Raw genomic sequence first — 26032 nt, forward strand, 5'->3', positions numbered from 1 at the left:
GTGTAGTTACGGAGCCGCTCGATCTTGAAGCGATGCAGCACGGGAAATTGTGTTGTGAGAGCTTTCACTGCTTAGATGAGATGATGCAGCCAGAATCAATAGCGAGCTCACGCAGGCAATGTCGCCAGAAGCAGGAGACAACAAGAACGCAATGCTGACTCTCAGAAGTGTGAGAGTCCTTTCAAAACCATTACGATGCACATTGTGTGTTCTTGTTATGAGAGACTATCAAATATGCTTTGGATTTCAGTGGCGCTTAAACGAATCATTCATGACTGACGTCTTAGCTAGCACTGATGTTAGTAGCATATTTTTCAAGGGTCACTGGATAGCTTGTCTTAAATAATCCGGAATGGATTAATTCACTAATTCCAAGCTAATAACTCAAGACCCCAAGCTCATTTTGTATCAAACATCAATTCGACCTAAACCAGAGTATGCCTGAGCGCTACGGGATGTCAAGTCATTGTACACAAACTCACGACATTGAAGCAATCCAGCATCGATCAGTGCGCTTCATTCTCCCTATTTGTGAGCGCACTGGGAGTGCTTCCCTAATAAACTTACAACTAGGTCTGCTGAACTCAAATATTCGAGGTCGAGGAAGGTTTCGCGTTCGGGCGTCCCGCAAAATTTATTTCCCCAGCCCCTTACTGAAAAGTGAATTCGTTTTTGAACCAGCTTACTTAGCACGTGTCGATGATACATATCTAGTTGGCGCCTCACGTTTCCGCGCAAAGCAGTTTTTTTTTATTCTTCCTTGTCGAAAAACTATCAGAAATTGCAGCCACCTGCCACCCTCCATTGCCTGGATATTAGATCCTATAGCATTCAAATACGCGGTAAAATTTTTCCTGTCTGCCTAGCTCGATAATTGGTTTGTGTTTTATTGATGCTCTGCCAATTCCATTTAGTTTTAAGCTTTACATCATATGTTCAGTGTACGCGTGTGCTCTGTTATCCCCTTTGATTTCTTCAATCTTCAGGATTTGTTTTCGTTCAACCCCTGTACCTACGCACTCTGTAACACCTCATAGGCTTTGGTGGTAAATAAAGAAATAAGTTAACACCAACTAGGAAATATGTAGCGTTAGCAGTGTGCGAATGAATAACTGGCCGCCAGCGTCCTGCCAAATAGCCCGTCAACTTACTATAGATAAAGGCACAGCGAGCGAAACTGCAAACCCAAAAGCACGCTTTAAGAGCGAAGCAAGAACCACGAAAAGAATCAAAAGGGCATGAATAAAATAAGATATCGCAGTGGTGTCTTCACACACGTTCGTTGCAATCGCGACGGCCAAATTTGTGCAACTTCCCATCTCCGTCCGTAAAAAGCAAATTGTTTCGTCGAACTAGCGACGTACCATTTCTACCTTTTCAAATTTTTTCACAACCTAAATGTCAGCTAAAATTAACTCTAAATTACAGCCAAGGCCTTATATAGCGGCAGCAGTTATAACGAATACCCGTTCATTTTGAACGAGAGTGGTGCTACCCTAAAAATATGCATTAGGGCAATAGAAGCGCTTCTGAGATAGAACACTGGCCGCACAACTGGATAAGAGTGAACAAGGGAGCGCCTGCACGTCGCCCTCCAATTAATTAAAAAAAGCACGCTTCTTGCCAGACCAGAGTCTATAGAAAACCACTAATCACCAGTGACCCCCCGCCCCCTCTCAGGAACGCGGCTACCACCACAAAAACAATAGCAATCTTCGCACTGAATCTCCAGATAACCGCGAACGAAGCGCGCGACGACGGGCTTCAAAGTCAGTTATTGCGTGTGCGTGTTCCGGCTGGTCAAAGCAGAAGCGTGATGTGCGTGAGAGAGGGCCAACGCTGAGAGCGATTCGGCGGTCAACCAATGGCACCTATTTCTCTTCAGCTTGAACCGCAGCCACATGGAATGCCTTGCTGGCCAAACCTGTCAAGTGGCTTCGGTCAACTGGCCATTCGACTCTCCGGCCTCGACGCCGCTGCAACAGGCATTGCACCGCGCAGACAGCAGGCAATACCTTCTGTGCTCTCGTAGGCTGCGCTAGCTTCGTCGTGGATCTTCACAACCTTGACGAGAATTGGAGGCGGGGAAACAGAGGTGCCTCTGCTTTTGCGCTGGTGGTGCGCACCACACCGGGTTCACTACCAAGATAGGGTGAAGGTCCATAACTAGATGTGAGGAAGCAGGACCCCCGGATCATTAAAAGGAGTGCTGCTCGCTCTAGTGACTCGAGGAGGCCGACCTGCCAGCCGCTTCCATCAACACTTCAAGCGATCTCAGTTACCCACCTGCCACTGAAGCAGCTAATTGGCAGCAAGAGTCTCGACTACATGACCACGCTGGAGAGCTTGTACAGCATTCTAGGAGGATGGTGTTTCGAAGAAGTCTGGTATAAGCGACTTCTTGGACAAGTAAACAGTAGTGTTGTCGCTATTTGTATTTTTAGCCCTAACATAAAACGTCGCTTTACTACGAACTTCGGATACAACGAACGGAATGCGCATGACCTCCAGCTTCGTTATAATTGGGGCCGACAGAACCTCAGCAAAAAGCGAACTGATTTTAAAACTGTTGCTAACAGGAGAAATGTCAAAAAAAAATTTTAGGAAGTCAAATTCTCGCTGACGACATAACTCCATTCAACTGCTAGTTTGAGGGCTCAATACCCAGTTTTGGGTACTGAACAAACCGGGAAAATAATTGAGATGCACCGGATCATATCGCTGCCATGAATCAGAAACATGATCAGGTGTTTCCATTGCAGTCTCACTGCGACCAAGCAGCGCTGCCCCGTGAAGGCCGGCGTCTATGGCATATTTACCTTCCTGCGTAGCGTGTGAGTCAGGACGATGACGTATTCGAGGTAGCGCATGAGGTTGATGAGCCAATACCTGCGCACCAGCTCGACCACAGGCGGCACCGTGAGAATCACGGCGAATCTGTGCCTGCGCAGTTCCTCGATCAGGGCTCGGAAGAAGGACCTCGTGAACTCCTTGTCACATGAGTCTCCCGGCCGGTCCCAGTGGATGGTCACGCCCTGTTAAGTGCGACATCCGCTCAGACTATGCGTCCAGCCCGCCTTGGCCAGCAGTGCAGCCTAACTCTGCCCTGACAACCATGGTCAGTGCCCGGACTTAAGCGGCAAAAGATGTCAATGTAAAGACATTGGTTAGGATGTCCTGTAAAATAGGAAAATTTTGCGCGAAGTGTGGAAAACGCGTTCCCACACTCAATATGGTCGCTGTGGTCTCTCACGACATTCGCTGTCTTTTTTTTCTATTGTGAAGTCGCATTTCTCTCTGCAATTTCTACATAGTGCTCTTAGCTACCGTCCCAACATGAATCTGTGTCTTAAATGTTAAATGCGCGAAAAGGCGACACAAGTCAGGAGACACGAGGTTGCTCTACTCTGTCTCGGAACTCGCTGTATTCTTTCCAATATGAAGCCGCAATTACCCTCTATACCTTTGTCCGCAGTGCAATTAGCTACTTCCCCCAATGTTAATTGATGTTCCAAACGCGAAAGGCGCGAAAATGACGCAAGCCAGAAACCACCAGGTCGTTTGTAGTCTGCTGCGACATTCGCTGTATTACTGGCAATGTGAAGCTGCATTTTTCTTCTATACTTTTCTCGACAGTGCACTTACCTACCAACCACCACATGAATCTAGCTACTAAATGTTAAAGGCGCGTAGAAGTCGTAGAAGGCAGAAGACACCAGGTTGCTCTACTCTGTCACGACGTTCCCTGCCTGTTCTCTACTTTGAAGCCGCATTTTTCCATTTTACTTTTTTCAACACTGCACGTAGCTAGCGCCCTCAACATGAATATGTTCCAAATTTTAAAGGCGCGGAAAAGGCGACACGAACAGACGACACCACTAAGCGGTGTTTTTAGTGTGGGTGTTCTTTCCGCCTTTCGAGGTGACAGTATCAGGATCCCGCCCCACAGTCTGGAATTTTGAAGAATCTATCCAGAAACAAGTTCCGCATCCCACCAGTGGGCTGATAAAACCTCACAAATTAACATAATTAACACCATCATCAGCGCGACTAAGCCAACTATCATAACCGTGTCCTGTGCCAGCTTTGGCCAACCTTTGCCCGCAAATTTCTTAATCTCATCCGCCCACCTAACTTTCTGCCGTCCCCTGCTACGCTTGCCTTCTTGGGCCAGCGGTTATCTTGCCTTCGCATTAAATGCCCTGCCGAAGCCCATTTCTTCCTCTTGGTTTAGACTAGGATGTCATTAACCCGCGTTTGTTTCGTCACCCAGTCTGCCATCCTCCTGTGTCTTAACGTTACACCTATCATCCCTTTACATATTTCGCTGGGCCGTCCTTAAGTTGAACCCTTTTCGTTATCCGCCACGTTTCACCACATAGGTGTGTACCGGTAAGATTCAGCTGTCATATACTTTGATTTGAAGGGATATTTGTTAACTATCATTCATGGTCTGAGAGAACCTGCCAAATATGCTCCACCCCATTCTTGTTCTTCTAGTTATTTCGTTCTCGAGATTAGGTAGTTGAAATATTTCCTAATTTATTTAATATTTATTTAAATATACTGTCAATCCCCAGAGGGATTGTAACAGGGGTGGGTACCAGAAAAAAAATTTGCAGCATTGGTACCCTTAGCAAAAACTAATACGTTTGGAATATACGGAGGTCTATTTAAAATGTATTTTAAACATATTTTGTATTCATGAATGCACTAAAAATATGTAGGAAATACGTTTCTGAAATTTCATGCTTGGTATTCGAAATATATTTTTAAAATGTGCGAAAAATACCTCACTTAAAGCATACTTCGAGCACTTTTCAAATACATGAAAAAATATGCATGCAGTTTTAGCATCTTGTCAGTGTATTAAAAGTGTATTTTCGGAAATATGAAATTAATTCATCGAAAGTATACTTCAATTCTAGAAAACGGGCAGCCCTTGTAAACGTATATGTATGCAGTTTTAGCATCTTGTCAATGTATTAAAAGTGAACTTTCGTAAATATGAAATTAATTCATCCGAAATATATTTCAATCCTAACAAACGGGCAGTCCTTTTAAACGTCTTTGCACACTTCTAGCTGCCATGAACAGTCGAGTGCTCGAAATCGTGTTTCGGGAAATGGCATTTGCGTGTCGTCAATGTATTTGAAGTGTACTTCCGTAAATACGTAATTAATTCGTCCAAAGAACACTGAAATTCTAGCAAATTGGCAGTCCGCATTAGCATATTTGCAGCGCACTACAAGCTGTCGTTGAACAATCTAATGCTCAAAATCGAGTTTCGGGACATCGCATTTTGGTGCTGGCCATCTATTTAAAGTGTACTTTCGTAAATACGCAATTAATCCGTCTGAAGTATATTTAAATTCTAACAAATGGGTTGTCCGCGTAAACATATTTGCATTACACTTCAAGCTACCGTGGAACAATCTAGGGCTCGAAATGACGTTTCAGCGAAGAGTGAAAACTTTCCCTTTCTCGTCATCCTTTCGTTTATAGTAACTTCTAGCAGGAAGGTGATCACCACTTATACCCCTGCTACACGGGCGCTTCGAATGCCTTCCAGCCGAATGTCATCTAACGATGCTACACGTGTTCTGTCTGAGGGAGTGCTTGAAGATAATATTACGCCAATGAATATTAACCGCGTCAGCATGAAATTTCCCCGGGAGTGCGCCGATGAGGACGACTGCACTCATACTGTTGTTTACATCGCTTGTTTACATAACATAAAACGCAATCTGCGCTTTGGTTCTAATAAACAATCTGTTTTCTTTTTTACTGGTTGTACTCGTGATTGTTTACGCAGTGCTACAATGCGTGGGAAGCGATGATGCGATCGCACGCCTGAGAAAGCCGGGTTGTTGGCATCGCGCAGGACTGGCGCTTCTCGCTTCTTGTCCCGGCTTTCTCCGACGTGACCAGTACTTTTTTTTAAACTACTTTATCCAGAAGTATGTATGGCGACTGTTCGCTTTAACTGAAACGGCCTAACTTGTTATCCACAAGCTAGCGACGGCGACGACTGCTGCTGGCCGTAAAGCACGGCTCGGCAGTCTGGGTCACACCGGCGATTCCCGTTCATCGTACGCGTGCCCTGCGATGTAAGCAATAGTTGATTTCAGGTCACTGTTGCCAAAACTACACCTGGTGACCATTTGCATTCGCTAAAGCTTGTGATTCGCTCTTCACAACCGCCGAAATCACAGATCCAACCCTGCGAACTCGCTGGGCCTAGTCGTCGCGGAAGGGAACAGAGCCGTCGTCGATTGAAACTGATTTGGCAAGCGCTTATCGCTGGTGAGTGTTCAGGTATGCACACGTGAAATATAGCAGTTCGTTTCGCTCATTTAGAAGCGCGAGCATACACACACCGCCGCCTCATCACCGTGCTCTCGCTTATGGGGTCTATTCTTGTCGTAACGCTCAAAGGGCTAGAAGCAGTTGTCGCTCTCTAGCACCAGCGTGCCAGCCCTAGCAGTCAGAGCTGTGACCCCCAACCCGCGGTGCGGTGAGTCGCAACCACGGCGGGTTCGGGCCAGAGGGGACAAACACGAGTATGCTACTCGGAGGAGCGTTTATTGCTCCCGAGCAATACAATGCAGCAGCAACAATACAACCGCCGTAACGAGGGCGAGTGTTCCGCTCGCGTACGGGGGTGAAAAACACAAAGGGCAGAACGCACGCAAAAATGTAGGGGAAGAAGGTTCCGCTCACCTCGCGTGGTTCCTCGCTCACGGCCCGCGGCGGTCAAGTCACACACGGTGGCCGGGCGATAAGGGCAGCGGTCTCCGTGGCAGATCTATGATCCGTGCGTGTGCACGGCTCCCGCCAGAAGACGAGCGAACCTCGGGAGAATCGCATCTCCTCCCGGGCTGTGGAGAGGAGGTCTCTCCGTTGTAAGAGGGGAAAGAGGGAAAGTCTCCGCGGCGGGGAGCGAAAGGAAGCGGGGGTGGCGAGAGTGCCCTCCCTCGCAAAACCTCCCGAACGGCGCGCGCATAGCATCGCGTGATAATTACGCGCGGCCGTTACAATGGGGCAGGGGATTCATGTGCATCCCCACATCCCCCCCTCCTTAAAACTGCTCTACGGCTGAAAAGTGACCGCGTTCACACAAAAGGGTATACCGAGTGGGGCCGGCGAAACGCCGTTTAACTTTAAAACGAATTAAGAAAAGATTCAGCTCACAGCCAGCAGTGCCGCCGTCGAAGGCCGTGGACGCCAGGGCAGTAAGGCAGTGTAGACGACCGCCATGGACGACCGTGGAGCCCAGGGTTGAAGGGGGTCGATGACCGCAGGTCCCGTGAGTCGGCCAGGGCAGCTTTGCCGGGACGCGCGGGCGGCAGGCAGGCTCAGGGCAATTACGCACCGTGTCGTAGCGTACGGCAAGCCCCCACTCAGCTGGATGAACCGCTTGCTCTTGGCTCGCCCTCTTTTCCTCTGGTTGGGGGGTGACAAAGGCGCGCCGACCCATTTTCCCTCTGCCACAGAGAACTTGCGAGGCGGGCCCAGCGGGGCACCAAGCTTCCCTCGTGGGCGAAGCCGCTGCCGCGGGGACAGGGGGACTCCAAGACGGCTTCTCTGCCGCAGTTTTCGCCGCGGCAGACACAGGCCCCGGTTTCCCCAAATTCCCGTTCGCTCGTCCTGCGGCCGACCGGAAGCTGTTTTTCTTCTGCGCAACTTGGTGGCGACAGCGGGCTCTTGGCTCCGGAATGCGGCCGCCTTCCAAGCGGCCTAGCTCTCGCTGTTAGAAGCAGCAACGGTCGTTGCGGCGTCCGCTGGCTCTCCTCCGGGCACGCTGTGAAGGCTGGCCTGCGGCTGCAAAGCTGTCTTTTCTTTTTAGTTACTTTTAACGATTTACACACATTTCTTATTTTTTTTCTTTCAGTTAGTCTAACCCCGCTCGGTCTTTTCCGAAGAGAAAGCGTGTGCTTGCTCCGGAAGCCACGGTGCGAAATATGGAAGGGGTGTTCCGTCCATATTAAGCAGGAGAAATTACTCCCTGCGCGTTGGTCAGAGTTGTTTCTGCCGTGGGCGCAAGTTGTAACGAGGCGCCGGGCTCTGTTGTCGAGCCTTGCGTCTCGGTGCGGCTGCCTGCTGGCGGGGGAGGGTGTTCTCCACAGGCCACTCGTTCCCTCTGGCACACGTCGCACGAGCGGGCGTAGCGTATCGCAAGCCGCTTCATGCCAGGCCAGGTAGCGAGGCGGCACAACTTGAGGTAAGTCTTAGGGCCACTCGCATGCCCAGCGATGCACGTGTCATGAAAGTAGCGTAAAAGTTCTCCTCTCAACGTGCGTGGAATCACCACCTTGAAGGACTCGTGTGTATCCTTCTCGGAGGGGATATATCTCAGCAGGATGCCATCGGACTCGAGCAGATAGGAATCCATCGCGCTCACAGCATTACCAGCTGTGTTCGAGCGCCCCGCACGGACAACAATACCAGTTGCCTCCATGTGCGCCGCGGCCGCGCCGCCCGGCTCCCTGAGCCCGTCGAACACTTTTCGACAAAATGGATCCTCCCGCTGTGCCTCCAATAGCTCCCTTCTGCTGAAAACGCTCACCACGGAACTGACGCCTTCCAAGTGGTTCACGCTTTCGCCCTGGGAACGTGGGGTGTTCCTTCCCTCGGGGCGTTGTGTGAGCTGCGCGGCAGTCGCGCTGCTCTGGCTGTCGGGCGCGGCGGAGTGGGCAGTGTTGTTACTTCCCAAGCCGTCAACGGGCGCGCGCGAAAGTGCGTCCGCCACCACGTTGTTCTTGCCCCTCCTGTAGCGCACGGTAAAGTCGTAACGCTGGAGGGGTAGCGTCCATCGCGCTAGGCGTCCGGACGGCTCGCCTAGGCGTCTCAGCCAAGTGAGTGCCGTGACCAGGATGTTGCTGCTGAGAAGCCGTATTGGACAACCACAGCAGGGACTGGATGTCAATCCCGCTCGCCGCCATGGCTAGTCTGTATGTCGGCAGTCGGTCACACAGACACTCGGTTTGTCACACCTCTGGCCCCACGTTGGGCGCCAAGAATATGGGGGTTATTCCTGTAGTAACGCTCAAAGGGCTAGAAGCAGTTGTCGCTCTCTAGCACCAGCGTGCCAGCCCTAGCAGTCAGAGCTGTGACCCCCAACCCGCGGTGCGGTGAGTCGCAACCACGGCGGGTTCGGGCCAGAGGGGACAAACACGAGTATGCTACTCGGAGGAGCGTTTATTGCTCCCGAGCAATACAATGCAGCAGCAACAATACAACCGCCGTAACGAGGGCGAGTGTTCCGCTCGCGTACGGGGGTGAAAAACACAAAGGGCAGAACGCACGCAAAAATGTAGGGGAAGAAGGTTCCGCTCACCTCGCGTGGTTCCTCGCTCACGGCCCGCGGCGGTCAAGTCACACACGGTGGCCGGGCGATAAGGGCAGCGGTCTCCGTGGCAGATCTATGATCCGTGCGTGTGCACGGCTCCCGCCAGAAGACGAGCGAACCTCGGGAGAATCGCGTCTCCTCCCGGGCTGTGGAGAGGAGGTCTCTCCGTTGTAAGAGGGGAAAGAGGGAAAGTCTCCGCGGCGGGGAGCGAAAGGAAGCGGGGGTGGCGAGAGTGCCCTCCCTCGCAAAACCTCCCGAACGGCGCGCGCATAGCATCGCGTGATAATTACGCGCGGCCGTTACAATGGGGCAGGGGATTCATGTGTATCCCCACACGCTCAGCCGCCGACAAGGCTGACCGTCCGCCGACCGGATTCGTCGGTGTCGTTGGCCTGAAAAACGTGTCCCTCTAGAATCATATTATAGTAAACTAGATATTTCACTATAATTACATGCTGTTGTTCAGCGTGATATATACTGTCGTTGTCGGACTAGTGTGACCGCCGTCGTCGTCGTCGCTGTACACTGAAAACGAGCTGAGGCTTTCGAATGCGTTTCGAAAGTGTCGTGCAGCACCGCGGCAGTCCATCGAGTCCGAATTCCGAATGTCATTCCTATTCTCGAAGGCCATTCCACTCAATGTCATTCGAACATTTCCGTGTGAGAACGTGATATCATTATACCAGCAAAAGCGCCTTGGGTACTTCTGGGTCCGAATAAGCCAGCGGAAAGGACCCCGTGTGGCAGGGCAGACCGGCTCCCTTACACGCCCATGTATCTGTTGGTTGACAGTTCGACTCCTGACCTGTGCCTGACGCAAGTTTCAAATAGCAATTCCGTTCTCAATTAATCCCAGATTCGAACGCGACCAGTAGGGTACTTCTGCGATAATTTGGAAGCCCACAGTATTTGCGCAAAAAAAGGCATCACCGTGCAAAATAGTGCGTCGCTTTCGCTGGGTATATATACGGCAAGCCAAGTATAGCGCTTGTCGTAGGATTTGTTGTTTGCTGTGTCGCTGTCGTCTTAGTATGCTGTATGTAGGTATCTGCCGTTCCCATTCAATCACGTGACCTTATAATATCAGACTCCTGTTGATTAATGATAAATACCCGTGTACGATTTGTTCTCCAGTTGATGAATTAACCCGTGTCATTCCATGGAGCCGCCCAGTAGACTTTTTTTAAGCCCGAGTAAACAAATTTTTAATGTATTAAATGTATATTTTTAGTATATTTCTAATGTATATTTTCATTATATTTTTAATGCATTATAAATATGCTAAGCGGGCAAAAATGTACTTTTCACGTATTTTTAAGAACGTTTAAAATATTATTCCTAGTATACTTAGAAAGCATTCGTATTGCAGTTTAAGCATAAGGACAAAAAAATGCGAAATAAATATGAAATTAATACAATACGTTTGAAATGCATTTTTAGCACATCCTCTTTTTCGCTAAGGGTAACAAAGAATTATACCAGATTATACCACTTATAGCAATTCGCTTTATATTGTAAACTGTCATTCCCTTCCGAAGCTGTTGAAACTACTACTTAGTTTTCTGCGTATCAATTTTAGACCCACCGTTCTGCTCTGCCTCTCTAGGTGACTGATAATGTTTTGCAGTTCATTTGCGGGGTGACTTAGCAAGGGAATATGTCACCAGTGAATCGCTAATATAGGTATTCTCTATTGACTCTTATACCAAACTGTTCCCAATCCAGGCCTCTGAAAAGCTCCTGTAAACAGCCGCCAATGAGCATTCGTGAGGTCCTGTCTCTCTGCCTGACGCCCTTCGTTACAGGAATTGTATTGCTGACTATGTAGGACGACTACGTTAGCTCTGCGTCCTTTGCAGATATCTTCCAATATATTTACACAAACCTCTCCTGCACCGTGATTCCGCAATGCTTGCATGACTGCTGAGGTTTTGAATGATTCAAACACTTTCTCTAATCTGTGAAGGCTCTAGGCAGGGGTTCGTTCTATTCTGCACAATTCTTCTCGATACAGTATGTGGCTTAATGCAGGACGACAGTTTACTCTGCCTATAACGTTTAGGTTTAGGTTTAGGTTTATTAAAACGAAATACAAATGAGTTGTGAGTTTCATAAAAAAGTTAGTACAGTAGGAGGTCCCAAAGTGAAAACTGTCTGGGGGACCTCCCATCAGGAATACATAAGGAAAGTGCATAAGTTTTGCAGAGATGCTATAAAAGTATACAATCAAGTTAAAACCTATTAGTGTAATTTGCGGCAATGAATAAGTTATACAATAGTTAGCGGGCATAATTTAACAAAAAAGGCATAAAATAGCAAAACATAAGAGCAATAGAAAGAACACAAAAAGACATCAGATAACAATGGGCATTGAATAAATGCAGATATAATACACAGATATAATACATAATAACGTGCGAGGCGGGTAAACGAACGCTGTGGACGAGGCAGAGCCAAACAACACGGTCAGTTTCTAGTGCCTATAGGCCATTCGTACGCTTTTGCTATTGATTACATCGGTTTCCTTCATTGAGGTTTTAAGCTTATTGCTGTGCATATACATTCACATCCAAAACGGGTAAAACGCTCTTGTCCATACAGTGAGTTACTATTATTTTGAATATTTGTTGGGCAGTGCTGAATGCAGCCGTCTGAAAAGACAAACTTTTATGGCGCAATGCATGCTTTGACAAAAAAGCACTCAGGACAGGCACCGCTTTTACTGCCAGAGACGTCAATTATCTTTCAATACGATCAATACAGCTCATTAGTTTTTAGTGCAGCTTTTACACAGATGCAACCTCTCACAGCGCGTGCTCAAAGCCTGCCTCCTGATCACTTTTCACGAGATGCAGTGAACAGCAGTGATCTGATTGGTTTTGTTCATCTGACACCGTTACTGTTTGCTGCCTTCGCCTTCCTCTCAAAAACGAACGGGGCATTGCTCGCCCTATATGTGTTTTTCGAAGCATTTATATGCGTTACCAGTACGCGTCACATTGCAAAGTGTATGCATGAGTCCCCACCGTTCCGCCTAATTTACAGCTTTCGACATCTAAAAGTCCATTATATCGAAGTCTTTGTAGTTTTTTTTTTTAGTTGCTGCTAGAGGGTGGAGAAAAGCTAAAAGAGAACGGCACCTTATAGAGAATAAAACCACATGATACAGAAGAAACAGACATTAGATAAGGAAGCACAATTCAACTTTTTTCTCGAAATTCTTGGATGTATTGGTATTCTGCAAAGTGCCAAATAAAGCCACGATGTTTGCTCTGTGTTATGACTGACGGCAACAACTTATTCTGCAGCTGAGAACCCTGCTCAATGCATGCTCATTTCTTTTATGGTCACAAGGGTTGGATGTTCACTGTTTAGTGGCTGTATAGTTATCTTATCAAGACAAAGATAACATTTATGAATTTCGCTTTTTGTAGTTTTCGACGTCACCTTTTCTGTTGATTACTGCCTTAATGTTTTTCAAATCTTCATTGCGCTTGACGTCGTTAGCACACTTAGGAGCGTTGGGTGGTCTGGGCACTCGGAGCTAGAAAGCAATAAAAGCGTCTGAGCGTTAATTCTTTGGTTCTAACCGCATTGCGATGACTCAATCCATGGAAAGCAAACATTACCCCCTCACAGACTACAAATAGATGTCAGCCACAGTTACTCTTCGCACTGAATAACAATTATGTCATAAGGAATAAGTGGTGAAGCTTGTCCCATTCATGTACCGTGGTCATTTCCTTTTGCTCATTTTCTCTTCTTAAGCGGCTCGAGAAAACACCTTGCATAACCATCGCGAGCAAAAGCTGGCCCTCTCCAAGCAGCGATAGAGTGCTGCCATGCACGTACGTCGAAGTCTTGTCTGAGCGATTGAAGATCTTTGATGGCGGCTTCGCGGACTTCGTAATTCTCCATGAGGCGCACCAGCGTGGGTGAGTCCCGGCGCGACCCTCCCAAGGCGACGTGGAGACGCATCTTCTTGCCCCGGTGGAGTCGCCTCTCCCGAAGGCTGACGATGGCGGCAAATATTTCGTTATCCAGGGTGCGACGCTTCATGGTCACCGTCCTGGTCACGTACAGGGCGTAGTAGATGAGCTCCGAGCAGTAGGCGATTGGCAGCCGCTCCAGGACGTACAGGCGCCGAGGGGAAAAGTACCTGCATGAAAAAGAAGTATCAAGACTAGCAGGCCATTCTTTTCCTCTGCTTGATGGAGTCGTTGGTGATCAGTGGTGCCCTACTCTTTGTGGCCGTTGCCTCTATCGCTATCGCTATAACTTCTTGAGAAAGGAAGAAGCGGAAAGTATCAGAGGCCTCAAAGTTCAGAGTCCAGAAAGAGTATGCGACGCAGCTTCAAGTCCCTCACCCTTACGAAGGCCTTGAATATTACTTGTATAGCGTATAGGTCTACTAGAAGCTGTTCGCCTGAATGAGCTCCCAGGAGTCGAGTATGCACAAGTCAAGAAGAAACTGCAGGCGATATACAAGCTGCGCCTTCAGAGTACAGCGTTATAGCGTTAATGGGTTAATGCCTGTATATGCGGAAATGGACATTCCGTACTTTACATTCATAGATCCCTAGGACTCCTGTTACCACTCCTGGTGCAGTGGCGCAGCAGTTAAGCGACGTGACAATGCCCTGCAATGGCAGGTGCTGCAAGCGGTGGGGCTTGCGATAGCCAGTTTACTCTCCCCGAGCAATCTCTCGAGACCAATCATTTATAGAAGTGCCACCTCGCACAGTGGGCACTTAGCTCACAAACCAGTGGGCAGGATGAGATGGCTTCACAGGGTCACGTGACCTAGGTGGCCCTTCTCCTAGGTGGCCCGTAGGTTGCTTCTCTCGGGACTTTTCGTGGATTTTTCTCACACGGTGAGGAATGGCGACGCCGCTTTTCAGCGACACGCGGCTCTTGATGCTATCGCGTCCATTCTCTAGTCCCCCAGACGGCTGAGATTAGTTTTTAAACGAATGAGCACGGCCACATCATTTTAATGAAACGTTCACGCTGTCATTCAATAAACAACACTTTCAGAACTAAGAACTAACAACTTTCCTGAGTAAATCATAGTTACCGACGTACGATTAGCACAAAAGCCGCCATTCGCCGTCTGTCGCCGTCTGTGATTCGAAATTCGAAGGACAATAAACAACTTCATCGAATTTCACTTCGGTGCCGCGTCATCGTGGTCAACGCATCTCCGCGTGACCGCCATGCATTGCTTGGACATGTGGATCAGGCTTTCCGCCCGCCAGCGTTCGACCCTTGGCAGAGCCTGCCGTCATCATTCTACGTCAACATGCGCAGAATACTGTGCACCGGAACTCCAGGTGGCGTGATAGAGGAACCACCCATAAATGTACCTAGCACTGGGTTCGCAGTCACTGGGCGCGAGAGTATAATGAACAAGGGGAACACTGATCTATTCAACTACCTTGTGCTCTTCTACATATTTAGCTTTTGAATTCTATGCTCACAAATAAGAAGTATTAACTTTCTATTGCGAACTTTGATCGTTTTCGCTAACACGTGAATGCTCTTAAAACGAAAAAGCCGCTCAGCGACGAAGAGGTCCCGTTTACTACAGCGCAGGTTGTGCGGCTTCAGCCGCGGGTGCTTGTTTTCTGCTGGGTATGTTTTTTACAGCTCCTTGTGCAGCAAGTGCTGGACACCCATAACATCGTATTACATTCACGGCTTCGCCCAATATGATCGTTTATTCGCCGCGAGGACTTTCTTATCGCCCTCGAATGCTTCAAGTACCCCAGCCAATGCGGCTCGTCAACACTTTCGCATTCATGTTGAGCATCTGGGTGACAAAGCTTTCGGAGCCTCGCAAGCAATGCCATCATGTAAATATGAAGACGACGCACAGATGGTTCGCTGTGGTGCGCGGCGTTGATGTGCGACATCCCGGAGGGCTGTGGGATGCATTTCGACGTTACATCCTGACAGGTGGAAAACCAGCGGAAAGGACGCGCTCACAAGCAGGAGAAGCATACAGGACTGGAACTTCTACTGCATGTGAACGCGTCCTTTCCGCTGGTTTTCCATTTACCATGCACCAAATGGCCCAACAAGCTACGCGTCTTTATTTACATCCTGACCTCCGGAGCAACCCTGATCCGGTACGCTAATCTTAATTCACCTTAAACATCTAATGAAAACAACTTCATTCAACTATTGTTTTCAGTAAAAATAATTCGTTGGATGTTTCGAACTGTGCTAATGTCTTTCGGAAAGCCAAAAAGAACCGGTAATGACTGATGAAATTCAATTTGCAACTTTTCTCGCCATTCGATTCAAATCAATGATGTTAACACCGAGAAACGGTGGTTTCCGTTGTTTTTTTTAACAATAGCGGTGTAGCACAATCTCCGGGATCCGAGCATAAAAATTGTGTGTCAACCGATTTAGTTTACTTCCGAAAGGAGCTGGTGATGGCGACACCTGCATTTTGCTTTTAGTACGAAGTCACTACTCCAGACATAGAAAACCTGGGCAAGAATCTTGTATTTTCTTGTGCGGAGGAGGGCGTCGTGCCGCAGCGCTCACGTAACCTTGCGGCGTCATCAGAACCTGCCAAACGGATTCCGAGAAACCTGAACACCGTGGCAGGTGGCCTTTAATGATTTGTTGTGAGAGGTTCTTCGTAATTAGCAACATGGGTCGCACAATCCCCAACGGTTGGTGCACCTCCAACCGGAAGACAGTGGAGCAACGCTGTACTGCTGCACCACTGCGCTGGGAGTGGTATCAGGGCACTGATTCTTCAATGAAAACATTTTTTGACACGTCGACTCGGTTTAAATACGTTAAACCCCTACCACTTTCTCGGCGCACAAGCAGGATTCCCATGTGTTAACCCCGAAAAACACCTTCCGATGTTTTGGTATTCGTTTCAAGTATCTTGAGATGTTTGTGGTTTCGTGCGAAGTGAAATATACAGGAAAAATAAAACAAATAAACACCCGCAACTGGGATTCGAAACCGCGGCAGCGTGAACAAATGAGCTTGGCTGACGAGTGCACAAAAAGCACTAGCTTTGGTATCGCCACAGCAGATCATGCTTCGTGTTAAGCTAAAGGACACTTTCGCGCTGTGGCTTGCACGTCGTCGTCCTCATCCGTTTTCCTCTGCGGCGTGAAAGCGGAGAGGGGTACGGAGGGTGAGGAGAGATGAGAAGAGTGGTACGGAGGGTGAAAAAAAAAGGTTCGTGGCGGCTAATGAAAGAAATGAAAAGATGAGGAGTGGACAGGAGGAAAGCCCTGTGCATGTCAGCGCAGCGCCGCGCCCGTTGCTTGAGTTCTGCACTCTTTGAAGTGGTTGGATATGTACTGCGATTTCAACTAACATCTCTCAAGCGCTTGAACTCGTGTCCACTTATCGGTGCAAATTTAAAGCAGCAGTGATGTGATTTAAGTAGTACCACTACTCGTGCCAGCGTTTGGAATACGAAGGAGTGATCAACGCTATCAGACAAAGCGTTCTAGGCTGCTCAGAAGAGCTGCCGTGTTTGTCAGCTAGCTGCAGATTTCGCCAGGCATTGTAGGGCCCCTGAGTTCTTTACAAGGGGACCAGTGATGGATCCTGTCCTTAAGATCAAGAGTGAAGGAGCCCGGCGTGTTGTTGAGCAATCACAAATGCGAATTATGCAAGTAGTCATTTCTCAGATCAAAATTGGGGGTGGTGACCTTGAGTGAAATCCCATCGCCAGAAGACAAAATTGATAACTACTAGACATCGGATAAGTCAGTGTTTCTTCTCTTGTCTCTGTCTGGTTTCGCGATGGCCATTTCGAATCATGTCCCACCCAACTCACCCGATCAGCAATATTGATCGCATATGTTGAACAAATGATTCGACATCGGATATGCCGTACAAATGATTCGGAAGGAATTCAAAAATTGCAAAATGATTTCGTGAGCCAAAAATTAAATTGGGTAGGGTTGGTGTCCGTGATTCTATTCCGCCCATACAAATCAGTTGCAAAATCGGGTCGCTAATGGTAACGCATGCACCGCCGCATGGTACTTTTTTGTCATCTATTATTTTTTTATGTCGATTGTAGGTAGAAGCATGGTATCAGTTCATTGGAGATATAGCTGGCCGTCCCAGTAATTACGCGTAGTCTGATGATGTCGCAAAAAGCGCAAGTATGACCATAAGAGATCTCGTGGTATTGGGGATTCGATCAGGCATGGCAAATTATAATAGGCAATTTTTAAACTCAAAAACACTGTGTAGGTATAATTTTCATCACTACAGTCCGGATGGAGTAAAACATAACATTTAAGCGTGCACAGCCCACGCAGTATATGGCGAAAGTGACGGTACTTGCATGATTTCCTTGGCAACAACGCGGATGCAGCACCAGTTATACCCCTTGTATTCCAATAAAAACTGCAAGGTTGAGGAGGCCGTCGTTGAAGCAGTGCTGATTTACACTGCAGGCGCCTCACGGTTCATTGCCCTGGCAACGCCCCGCTCGAAGGGCGATGGTTTCGCCAACGCGCGTCACTACTGGCGAGGCAAGTCTTTCAGCAATTACCTCAGCGTAGGACACCACCTTCGTATTGCGCCCATGCTTCGTGAAGCTACAAGTGTCAAAATCGCCTAAGGACAAAGATGTTGACTTAGGTGGCTGTGTATGCTGATGTGTGCTCCATATACGCCACTGAGTGCTAGAGTGTACGATCAGGTGAACTAAAATTAAAGGTGACGACATCAAGTGCAACCAATCTGGCTCAGAGCAGCAGCTCTCAGATCGCCATACTGTTTGCAATGATGCTTTTTTTTTCGCCTTAAAATGAACAAGAATGAAGCCCATGAAGTTTGTCGCCTACGTACTTGCTATCCAAGACGCAGAGCAGCTTCCGGTACTGGGTGGCGGTCGTGTTGGTGTAACTGCGGCTGCCTATGTCGACCACGTCTGTCAGGTTTGCGCCCGCGGTGTAAACCGGCTCTGCGCAACTCGGGTCCCGATCCGAGGAGTCGTCGTAGAGCTCCTCCTGCAGTATCGGCATCAGACGTGACAGAGTGGGCGCCGCAAACTTGCAGTGGCAAGACATCGCAGACACAGTGCAGGTTCGCAGTGAAGACGAAGGAAAAGGAAATGTCCCGTAAAAGTCAGGTTAGGCCAGACTAGCTAGCTTGCAGGGGACGCAGCGAAGGCATTGACATGGTATGGTTTGGTGTGTTATGGCTGTTATGTCTGGTGTGTTCTGGATGTCCTACCGTGTGGTGCGATATATGGTGTGTTGTGGTGCTATGTGGCGTGGTGGTGTGCGCTGCTCTGCGCCGCGCAGTGACATGGTTTGGCATTGGGTGGTGGGTTGGTTTGGTATGGTACGGCATTGTCGCGTTATGGCGGCGGTACTAAAGCACTGAGGGGCACAGCGAATAGTATTTTCTTCACTTGCGCCCATAAGGAAAGGAACAACTAGGCAGCGCAGATAGCAACAAGTTAGCGCTGTCGTCGTCGAAGTACAGAATTCCCTCTGCTCTCGGGCGCGCTCATTTTGCGGCGAGGCTTTTGCATGTGTATTTGCTCACGATCTAAGCCGCCGGCACGCGGCTTCCTTTTGTTCCCGACGGGGATGCTACCAGAGTTACGTGGAATGTTCCTAGTCGCGTACAGTTGCTTAAAAGTTGTTTGAGATTCTCGTGGACGAAACCGCCCCTTTTCGCAAAACTTCGTCGGGTTTGAAAGAGCATGACCGAGAGCGCCGGCCATTCCGTACTTTGACGACCAAAGAGCATGCTTTTTGCTGTCGCCCCCATCGAGTTTTTTCTTTCTTTGAGGGAGCAAAAGTGACTGCCTACGTAGAAGAAATGAATCGCCTTTTCCGACGCGCTGATCCTGCCATGAACGACTAGAACAAAGTGGAGCTTTTGATGAGAGGTGCTAAGGGGGTACATGCGACACCTGTGGAACCTGGGGCTGCCGCGGTGGCTCAGTGGTTATGGCGCTCGGCTTCTGTCTCTAAAGACGAGGGTTCGATCCCGGCTGCGGCGGTCAAATTTCTATGGTGGCGGAATTCTAGAGGCCCGTGTGTACTGTGTGATGTCAATACACGTTAAAGAACACCAGGTGGTCGAAATTTCTGGAGCCCTTCTCTACGGCGTCCCTCATAGCCTGAGTCGCTTTGGGACGTTAAACCACCATATATCATAAAAAAAAACAGTGGCACCTGAGAAAGAACACGTGAACTGTGCCAGCTCAATAGAACTGATAAGTCATAACATAAGTTAGCCCTGAAGAAGAAATATGCAACTAGAAAATGAATGGGAATGTCACTAGTATCAAAAGGATGCATAGACTTCGTCGAAAGTTACAAAATTTATGGACTGTCATGAGAAGAGCAGTTATGGAACAGCGAGCCTTTGTGTCTGGGGATTTGTTAAACAGTGCGCGAAGCACGCAAACAGTAATAGATACGTTGAATGGAGGAAAATCCTGAACGCGCGAAAGTTAAGCTTCTTTATCATAAGTTAAGCGGTGTTCACGTCATGTACCGACGGGATGAGGGTAGTGGTTGTCCTTAGCGGCTGAATGTAAAGAACGGGCTGCGCAGTATAAACCATCGTTCCATTCAAATTGATTATTTACTGTAGAAGTGTTGCTAAGAAGGCTGCTAAGCTGGTGGTACTACTGCATTTACACAAGCCAGACATTTCTATTCTCACGGAAACGTGGTTGATCAATGCAATATAGCACATCAAATTTGTTTTACCTGTTTTTACTCTTCAGAAAAGTCTGCGTCACAAAAGCTGTTGGTGTATGTATACTTTTAAATAGGTTTCTAGATATTCTAATAAATGTGCAATATGCCCAAAACTGAATGGGCCGTTTTCATGCTTTCTCATTTTAATATTAGGTAAACGTTAGGCTCAATGTGCATAACTCTTACGTCTAGCACCACGGTTCTAGTGTAATGAAATACATGAGCACACATGTGAAGGCCAGTGATCGGATCGGTGATCGATGCAATAGAACAGTCGGCCAAATGTAAGCTGGTCCTCTATGTTTCACGGTAAGCCACATATACGTCAACTGCTGCACCCTTGGTTATTGCCTCTGATTTTGACCTTTTGAAAATAGTTGAATGTGCGAGGGTGCACGGCACCTCCAAGTGAGTTCTAGACCCATTTACCCCTTTTTATCAGCGAAAACATTTTTCCTAAGCAAACTCAAGAACTGCAGAAGCGCTATGTAGACAAGCTGGCGCTGATCCTTCGTAATAACACGGCTGCAATTGCGAATTTATTTCGCTAATGACACTTGCCTCTGAATCAGCACCTGTGCCTTCCTCTGAAGTGATAGCTCATGCGTGCTGCAGGGGCCGGCTAGGAGTGCGTCTACCTTTGCTAAGGTCCGAACACGTTTTGTAACGCCTCCTAGTAATTACAAACCACCAAAGTGTTAACTTTCTACAAGCCTGATGCGACTTGGAAGCTTAAGAGAGCGGTGACTATTTTAACTGATCTTCATCTCGTGGTAATACTATTATAAGGCAATGTGCTGTAAATTCCTCGAGCCTTCATGTTTCTAGCATTATTCCTATGATTCTTATACGAGTATTCTTATACTCGTTTTTTCTGGGAAAACAGTGCAACAGATAGTCAAACTCATGAACGAAGATCTGATAAACTTGTCAGTGTGGCTAAGGGCAAATAGTTTAACACTTAACACCTTTAAAACAAAGTACATAGTGTGGCGCTCAGCGTACAGGCATATTGACATGGATTTTCTAAAAATTTCTTTCGAAAATTCTCTCTTGGAAGAAGTTGGCACGACCAGAGGAGCCGCGAAGGTAGACGTCGGGAAGAACCCAAGACCGGGAGCCTTCTTTTAATTATGGAGCCAGCTTCCACGACACAGAACAGAACAGCGCGCCACGAGAGCCCACCGCCGCTTCGTCGTCGTCTTCGACTCAGCGCGGAGGCTGCGCGGCGCGTTAGGCGCGTGGCAATATCTAGGCATTGTTTTGGATTACAACCAGAACTGGAAACCACACATTGCGAATGTGTGTTCCAAATTGCGTCATCATATTATACTCTACTCAGAAGTAAAGCCCACTTTGGCAAAACTGTCCTGAAAATCACTCCATATTTCATTGTCACCTCACTTATTGTTGCAACTCATGGGGCTCTACCTTTAAAACCTGCTTGGATCCCGTTATAAGCCTTCAAAAACGGGCGATACATATTGTGACATTCTCCAACCGACACCAACCAAGCCGTCCGCTTTATCAAGAACTTAAAATACTTCCGTTCATGCTTGTGTTTCTGGTTAAGGTGTCATGTTCAGTGCAGAACATTATATCGAACAACTACCCACTTCAATTCATATTTTTACTATGCCTACCAGTAACACCAGGAATGCCAACCATCTCAACTTCAATCTTCCTGTAACAAGAAACATTTATGGTCAGCGACTACTGCAGTTTTATGGTGCAAAAATTTGTAATGATATCTCGCTGGAGGTGAAATATCCACGAAGTTTGAATACTCAGTAAAAATATTTGATCTTAGCACTATGTAGTAATTACATGCAGTGTTTCCAATTTTGTTTTTTTTATTTTGTGTACGATGTCTGGGATGCATTTCGACTGTTTGCACTTGAGATACCAAGTGTGTGTAACTATGGACCTACACTAGCTATGGCTATGGGCCCAACAGATTCTGATGTATAATTTATGTATTTTGGTTTGGTTTGGTTTATGGGGGTTTAACATATCCCGAAGAAACTCAGGCTATGAGGGGCGCCGTAGTGAAGGGCTCCGGAAATTTCGACCACCTGAGCATCTTTAACGGGCACTGACGTCGCACAGCACACGGGCCTCCAGAATTTCGCGTCCACCGAAATTTGACTGCCGCGGCCGGGATCGAACCCGCGTCTTTCGGGTCAGCAGCCGAGCGCCGTAACCACTGAGCCACCGCGGCGGGGTAATTTTTGTGTTTTGTTGAATAAATGACCGACTGACTGAAAAAAGTTCTGCTCTGGGCCGAAGGATTTTTTTCTTTTTCATCATCAGCGAAATGGCGCAAGGCAGAAAAAAAAACCATTACCACGGGAGGAAAAATGGTGGTAGTGCTAGGCGTCGTTGTGGAGGCAATCGTAGAAGCCGAGGTACTCGCCGAAGTCGAGGCAGTGCTCAGCGACCTGCGATCAGGAACCGAAAATTAGGTTCAGTGTGCGAATGTATCCGTTCCATAGCCGCCACTTAACAACTAAAAACCACCTATCCCGAAAGGCAACTAAAGCGAACGTCATTGGTGTTCAATCGCCGTTGCACCTTTTTCGGCAAAATAAATATTCCGCATAATTAGAAGTGATTAAGGAATGCAACTCTGCCGTATTCAGGGTTGCTTGAGGCTCAATATATTTGTTGACTATTACACTATTACAGCGTTTTCGATTCACAAGATGGCGATGCCTAATACCTAAAATACATCGTCGTCATCCGTGTTTCTTATGGGTTTGTTATAAAGGCTTTGCCGCATTGTTAATGGTGCCACACATGAGTGGTACGTGCGACGTGAACTCCCCCAGCGTTCGACACAGCACAAGGCGCTGCCTCTTAACATATCAGTGGCAAGAGAGGGTTTGTAACGGCAGCCGGGCCCCGCCTTGTTAGATAGAGCGTCAATCCAAGAACCTCAAGTCGACCGGGGCGCACGTGATGAGGTAAAATATGCCAACGTCCTTACTCTCACAATGCTGTATCTAGAAGCGAAGCAGTAACGTACAACTGGAGCACCTTACCCCAGTTTACTAGCCGAAGTGATTCAGTGGTTAGAGCATTCGGCTACTGAGCCGAAGCATCCGAGTTCTAGCCAGACAGCGGCGGCCACTTTTAGATGGAGGTGAAACGCAAGAGACGCCCAGTTGCTATGAGATGTAGGTGAAACGCAAGAGACGCCCAGTTGCTGTGCGATATCAGTGCACACTTAAGACCTCCAGGTTGCCTAAATTATTGCGTATCTCTCCCACACAGCACCCCTTTCTTCTTTCACTCCCACCTTCCGTCCTTCCCTCACGGCGTGGTCGAGGCGCCCACCGATAATTGAGAAAGTTACTGTGCCATTTCCACTCCTCAAAATTTATTATACGTCGTTTTATTGATAACAAGAAAGTGGCGTGGGAACGCAAATTAAGCTTTTATCTAAGGCATCTACTGCTGTGCGGGCTGGCTCCATTGTTACCGGGATGGGGCAAATTGAAAACGTAGTCCTACTACGGCTTCCTGCATTGAGGTGCCTACTCAGTGCTCAAGGTGGTGTTGGCCTCGGATGTTCTTGCGTTGGTAGTGGCCTCGGCGGTCGTCGACGGGGCCACGTGATATTGCGTCGTGGTCTTGTACAGGAGCTGCCCCAGGCGGAAGGTGAAGAAGAGCAACGTGCAGGGCACCATGACCAGGATCAACAGGAGCAGGCACCTGGCCAGGAGGCTCGCACAGGTGCGACGCTTACGCCGGCGCCGGGAAGAATCGTAGATGCTCTGCGAGGCGTATCAGGCGAATGGATTTCCATCCTGCCGAGGTTTATAGTGGGGCTGGATTCATTCGACAGCGACAGTCGGGTTGCTGTTCTACAGTCGTCCACAGACCTGCCTATACTGCTCCAACTCCGTGCCGTCTGCGCTCCAGAGCTCGCAGAGCGACGTCTATCGGCAGCGCCTGGTTCGAGATTGCGCGTCTTTGAGTGTCGTCTGAGGATAAGACATGCACGATCTCCAAACAGGCGCTGCCGCTAGGCGTCGCCCGGCGTCCCGGGAAGAACTTTAACGAAGATGACACAATCTGTAGGAACAATTGAACGTCTTACTCTCAAAAGTGATTGTATCCATCCGGATGTCCGTGCAGGCACAGTCACTCTTCCTGACGCCTTAGTGCTCAGAGATGCAATGGTCATGTAAATAAATCTGCGGTGGAATTAAGTAAAAAGCGATTGGAAGATTCGTCGCTCATAAACAAAGAGGAGACGTAAGACTAGAAGTTTGGGAAACCGTACTGAAAGAAAATAGCGAATTTTTGTAACAATCTGCGACACAGTTACATAGAAACTGCCCCGTTTTAAAGGGGCGGTCCATTCTTCCATCCTTGCAGCGCAGAGGGCACGGAGTTCTAGAGCTCTAGACAGGTCTGTGGACGACTGAACACGTATTACAACTTGAGTGCCCACAACATTCCCCAGTAGCGCCATTTCACTGCGGAGCGTGATGATTGGCACAGAACTTTCCTAAACACCCCCAGGTGGTCGCAATTTCCGGATGCCTTCCCTCATAGCCTGAGTCTCTTTGGCACGCTAACCCCCCCCCCCCCCCGCCCCCCCACCCCCCAACCAGTACTTTAAACATACACTGTGGACGTATGTAATTTGTCCTGCATAACTAGACTACCACGCTGTAACGACATAGACGCCACTTTTACTGAAACCTGAACTCTTACAAGCTTCAAGATGCTTAAATAACTGCAATACAGGTGTCACCTCCACCGGCCGTTCTTGTAAGCAAACTACGGTGCGTCAAGGGAAATTTTTGAGCGAATCCGCCAGGCTACTGTAGTCCCCCATTCAGTTCCAAACGGTGATCCCAGAGTCAAGTTTAGTTGTGACCTCAGCAGTCTGAAAGATCAGCAGTGGGAATCGAGTGGTGGAAAAAAACTTTAAATCCAATTTCGTTGGCAAGAAAGGCACCGGCATAGTCAAAACGTGGCTTAAGGTTTAATAACAATAAGAGTAATATGAGGTCGTCTTCAGTGTGTGTCTAACGCTCTCCAGCGGTGTGCCACCCCGACCGCTTCAAGACGGAATATACAGCTTGCGTGAAAAGTAAACAGCAAAAGTAAACAGAACGGGATTTCGTTCTGTACAATGCTGCGCGGCTCCTTACGCATCGCTGCCGGCACAAGTTCCTAGAAAGCATAAGGAGCTCTCGTCCTAACTCCTCTAAAACAAGATTTTTTACGGATAATGCACAATCCTCACTACACAGCGTAGATGCAAACATCGCGCCAAAAACTTTTGCTGGAAGGTGCACAAGTGTTGTGGAAAGTTGACCGAGACTTTTGCGTGCAAGTAGGAGGTATACAGAACAAAACACACCAAACTGTGCTAGCTTTTCAATGATATTAATTCTCCTGAGTGTCCACACATATCGGTGGCATGGTTGTAGCAATCTCATGACCCCATTCACGTAGAAAAATGTCGACAACTATCATAGACGTAGCCAGACATCCCCCAGTAGCGCTTTACAGATCTACCATTTCTTTCCTCCTAGTTGCTAATTAACGGACCAAACAAAGCTGCACACAAAGGTCACGGTCCCGACTATTAAGATGACGGGGCAGGTGCTCCCTGCCTAAGGCTGCTTGTGTTGCTATTGTCCTACGTGTCGAGTGAGGACGACAGGTGGGCAAGTAAGGATTCAAATACTTATACAGAAAGTGCGTTGACTCACATAGGCGGAAAAGGATTTGGAAACTAGCCAGTAATTATTCAGGACACAAGGACGGAGAAATAAAGAACTTTGAACGACCAATAAAAAACACAGCGTAAAAACTGGATTAAATCAAAGGAAAAGAAGCAGAGTGTAGAACTCTATCGAAGTTGGAAAAGGGAGAGCAGGAAGGAATCGTCCTTTGATAACCCAAGAGGCAGTGCGCTACTTTC

At 48.0% G+C, this 26032-nt stretch overlaps 1 protein-coding gene across 1 annotated transcript in view; it reads right to left on the minus strand.

Annotated features, from left to right (window-relative positions):
* Positions 1 to 26032, minus strand: part of LOC149333339 (uncharacterized) — a 76049-nt gene that overhangs the window by 20077 nt on the left and 29940 nt on the right. The window contains exons 6-10 of the mRNA XM_089557707.1: positions 23626 to 23861; positions 22430 to 22523; positions 18206 to 18366; positions 13205 to 13511; positions 2820 to 3035 (exon numbers count right to left, since the gene is read on the minus strand). Coding sequence (XP_089413833.1) covers positions 2820 to 3035; positions 13205 to 13511; positions 18206 to 18366; positions 22430 to 22523; positions 23626 to 23861 — 1014 coding nt within the window. The remainder of the gene's footprint in view (positions 1 to 2819; positions 3036 to 13204; positions 13512 to 18205; positions 18367 to 22429; positions 22524 to 23625; positions 23862 to 26032) is intronic.

The sequence above is a fragment of the Amblyomma mixtum genome, chromosome 8 (assembly GCF_055824585.1).
Source record: "Amblyomma mixtum isolate Tamu chromosome 8, ASM5582458v1, whole genome shotgun sequence".
NCBI classification, from domain to species: domain Eukaryota; kingdom Metazoa; phylum Arthropoda; class Arachnida; order Ixodida; family Ixodidae; genus Amblyomma; species Amblyomma mixtum.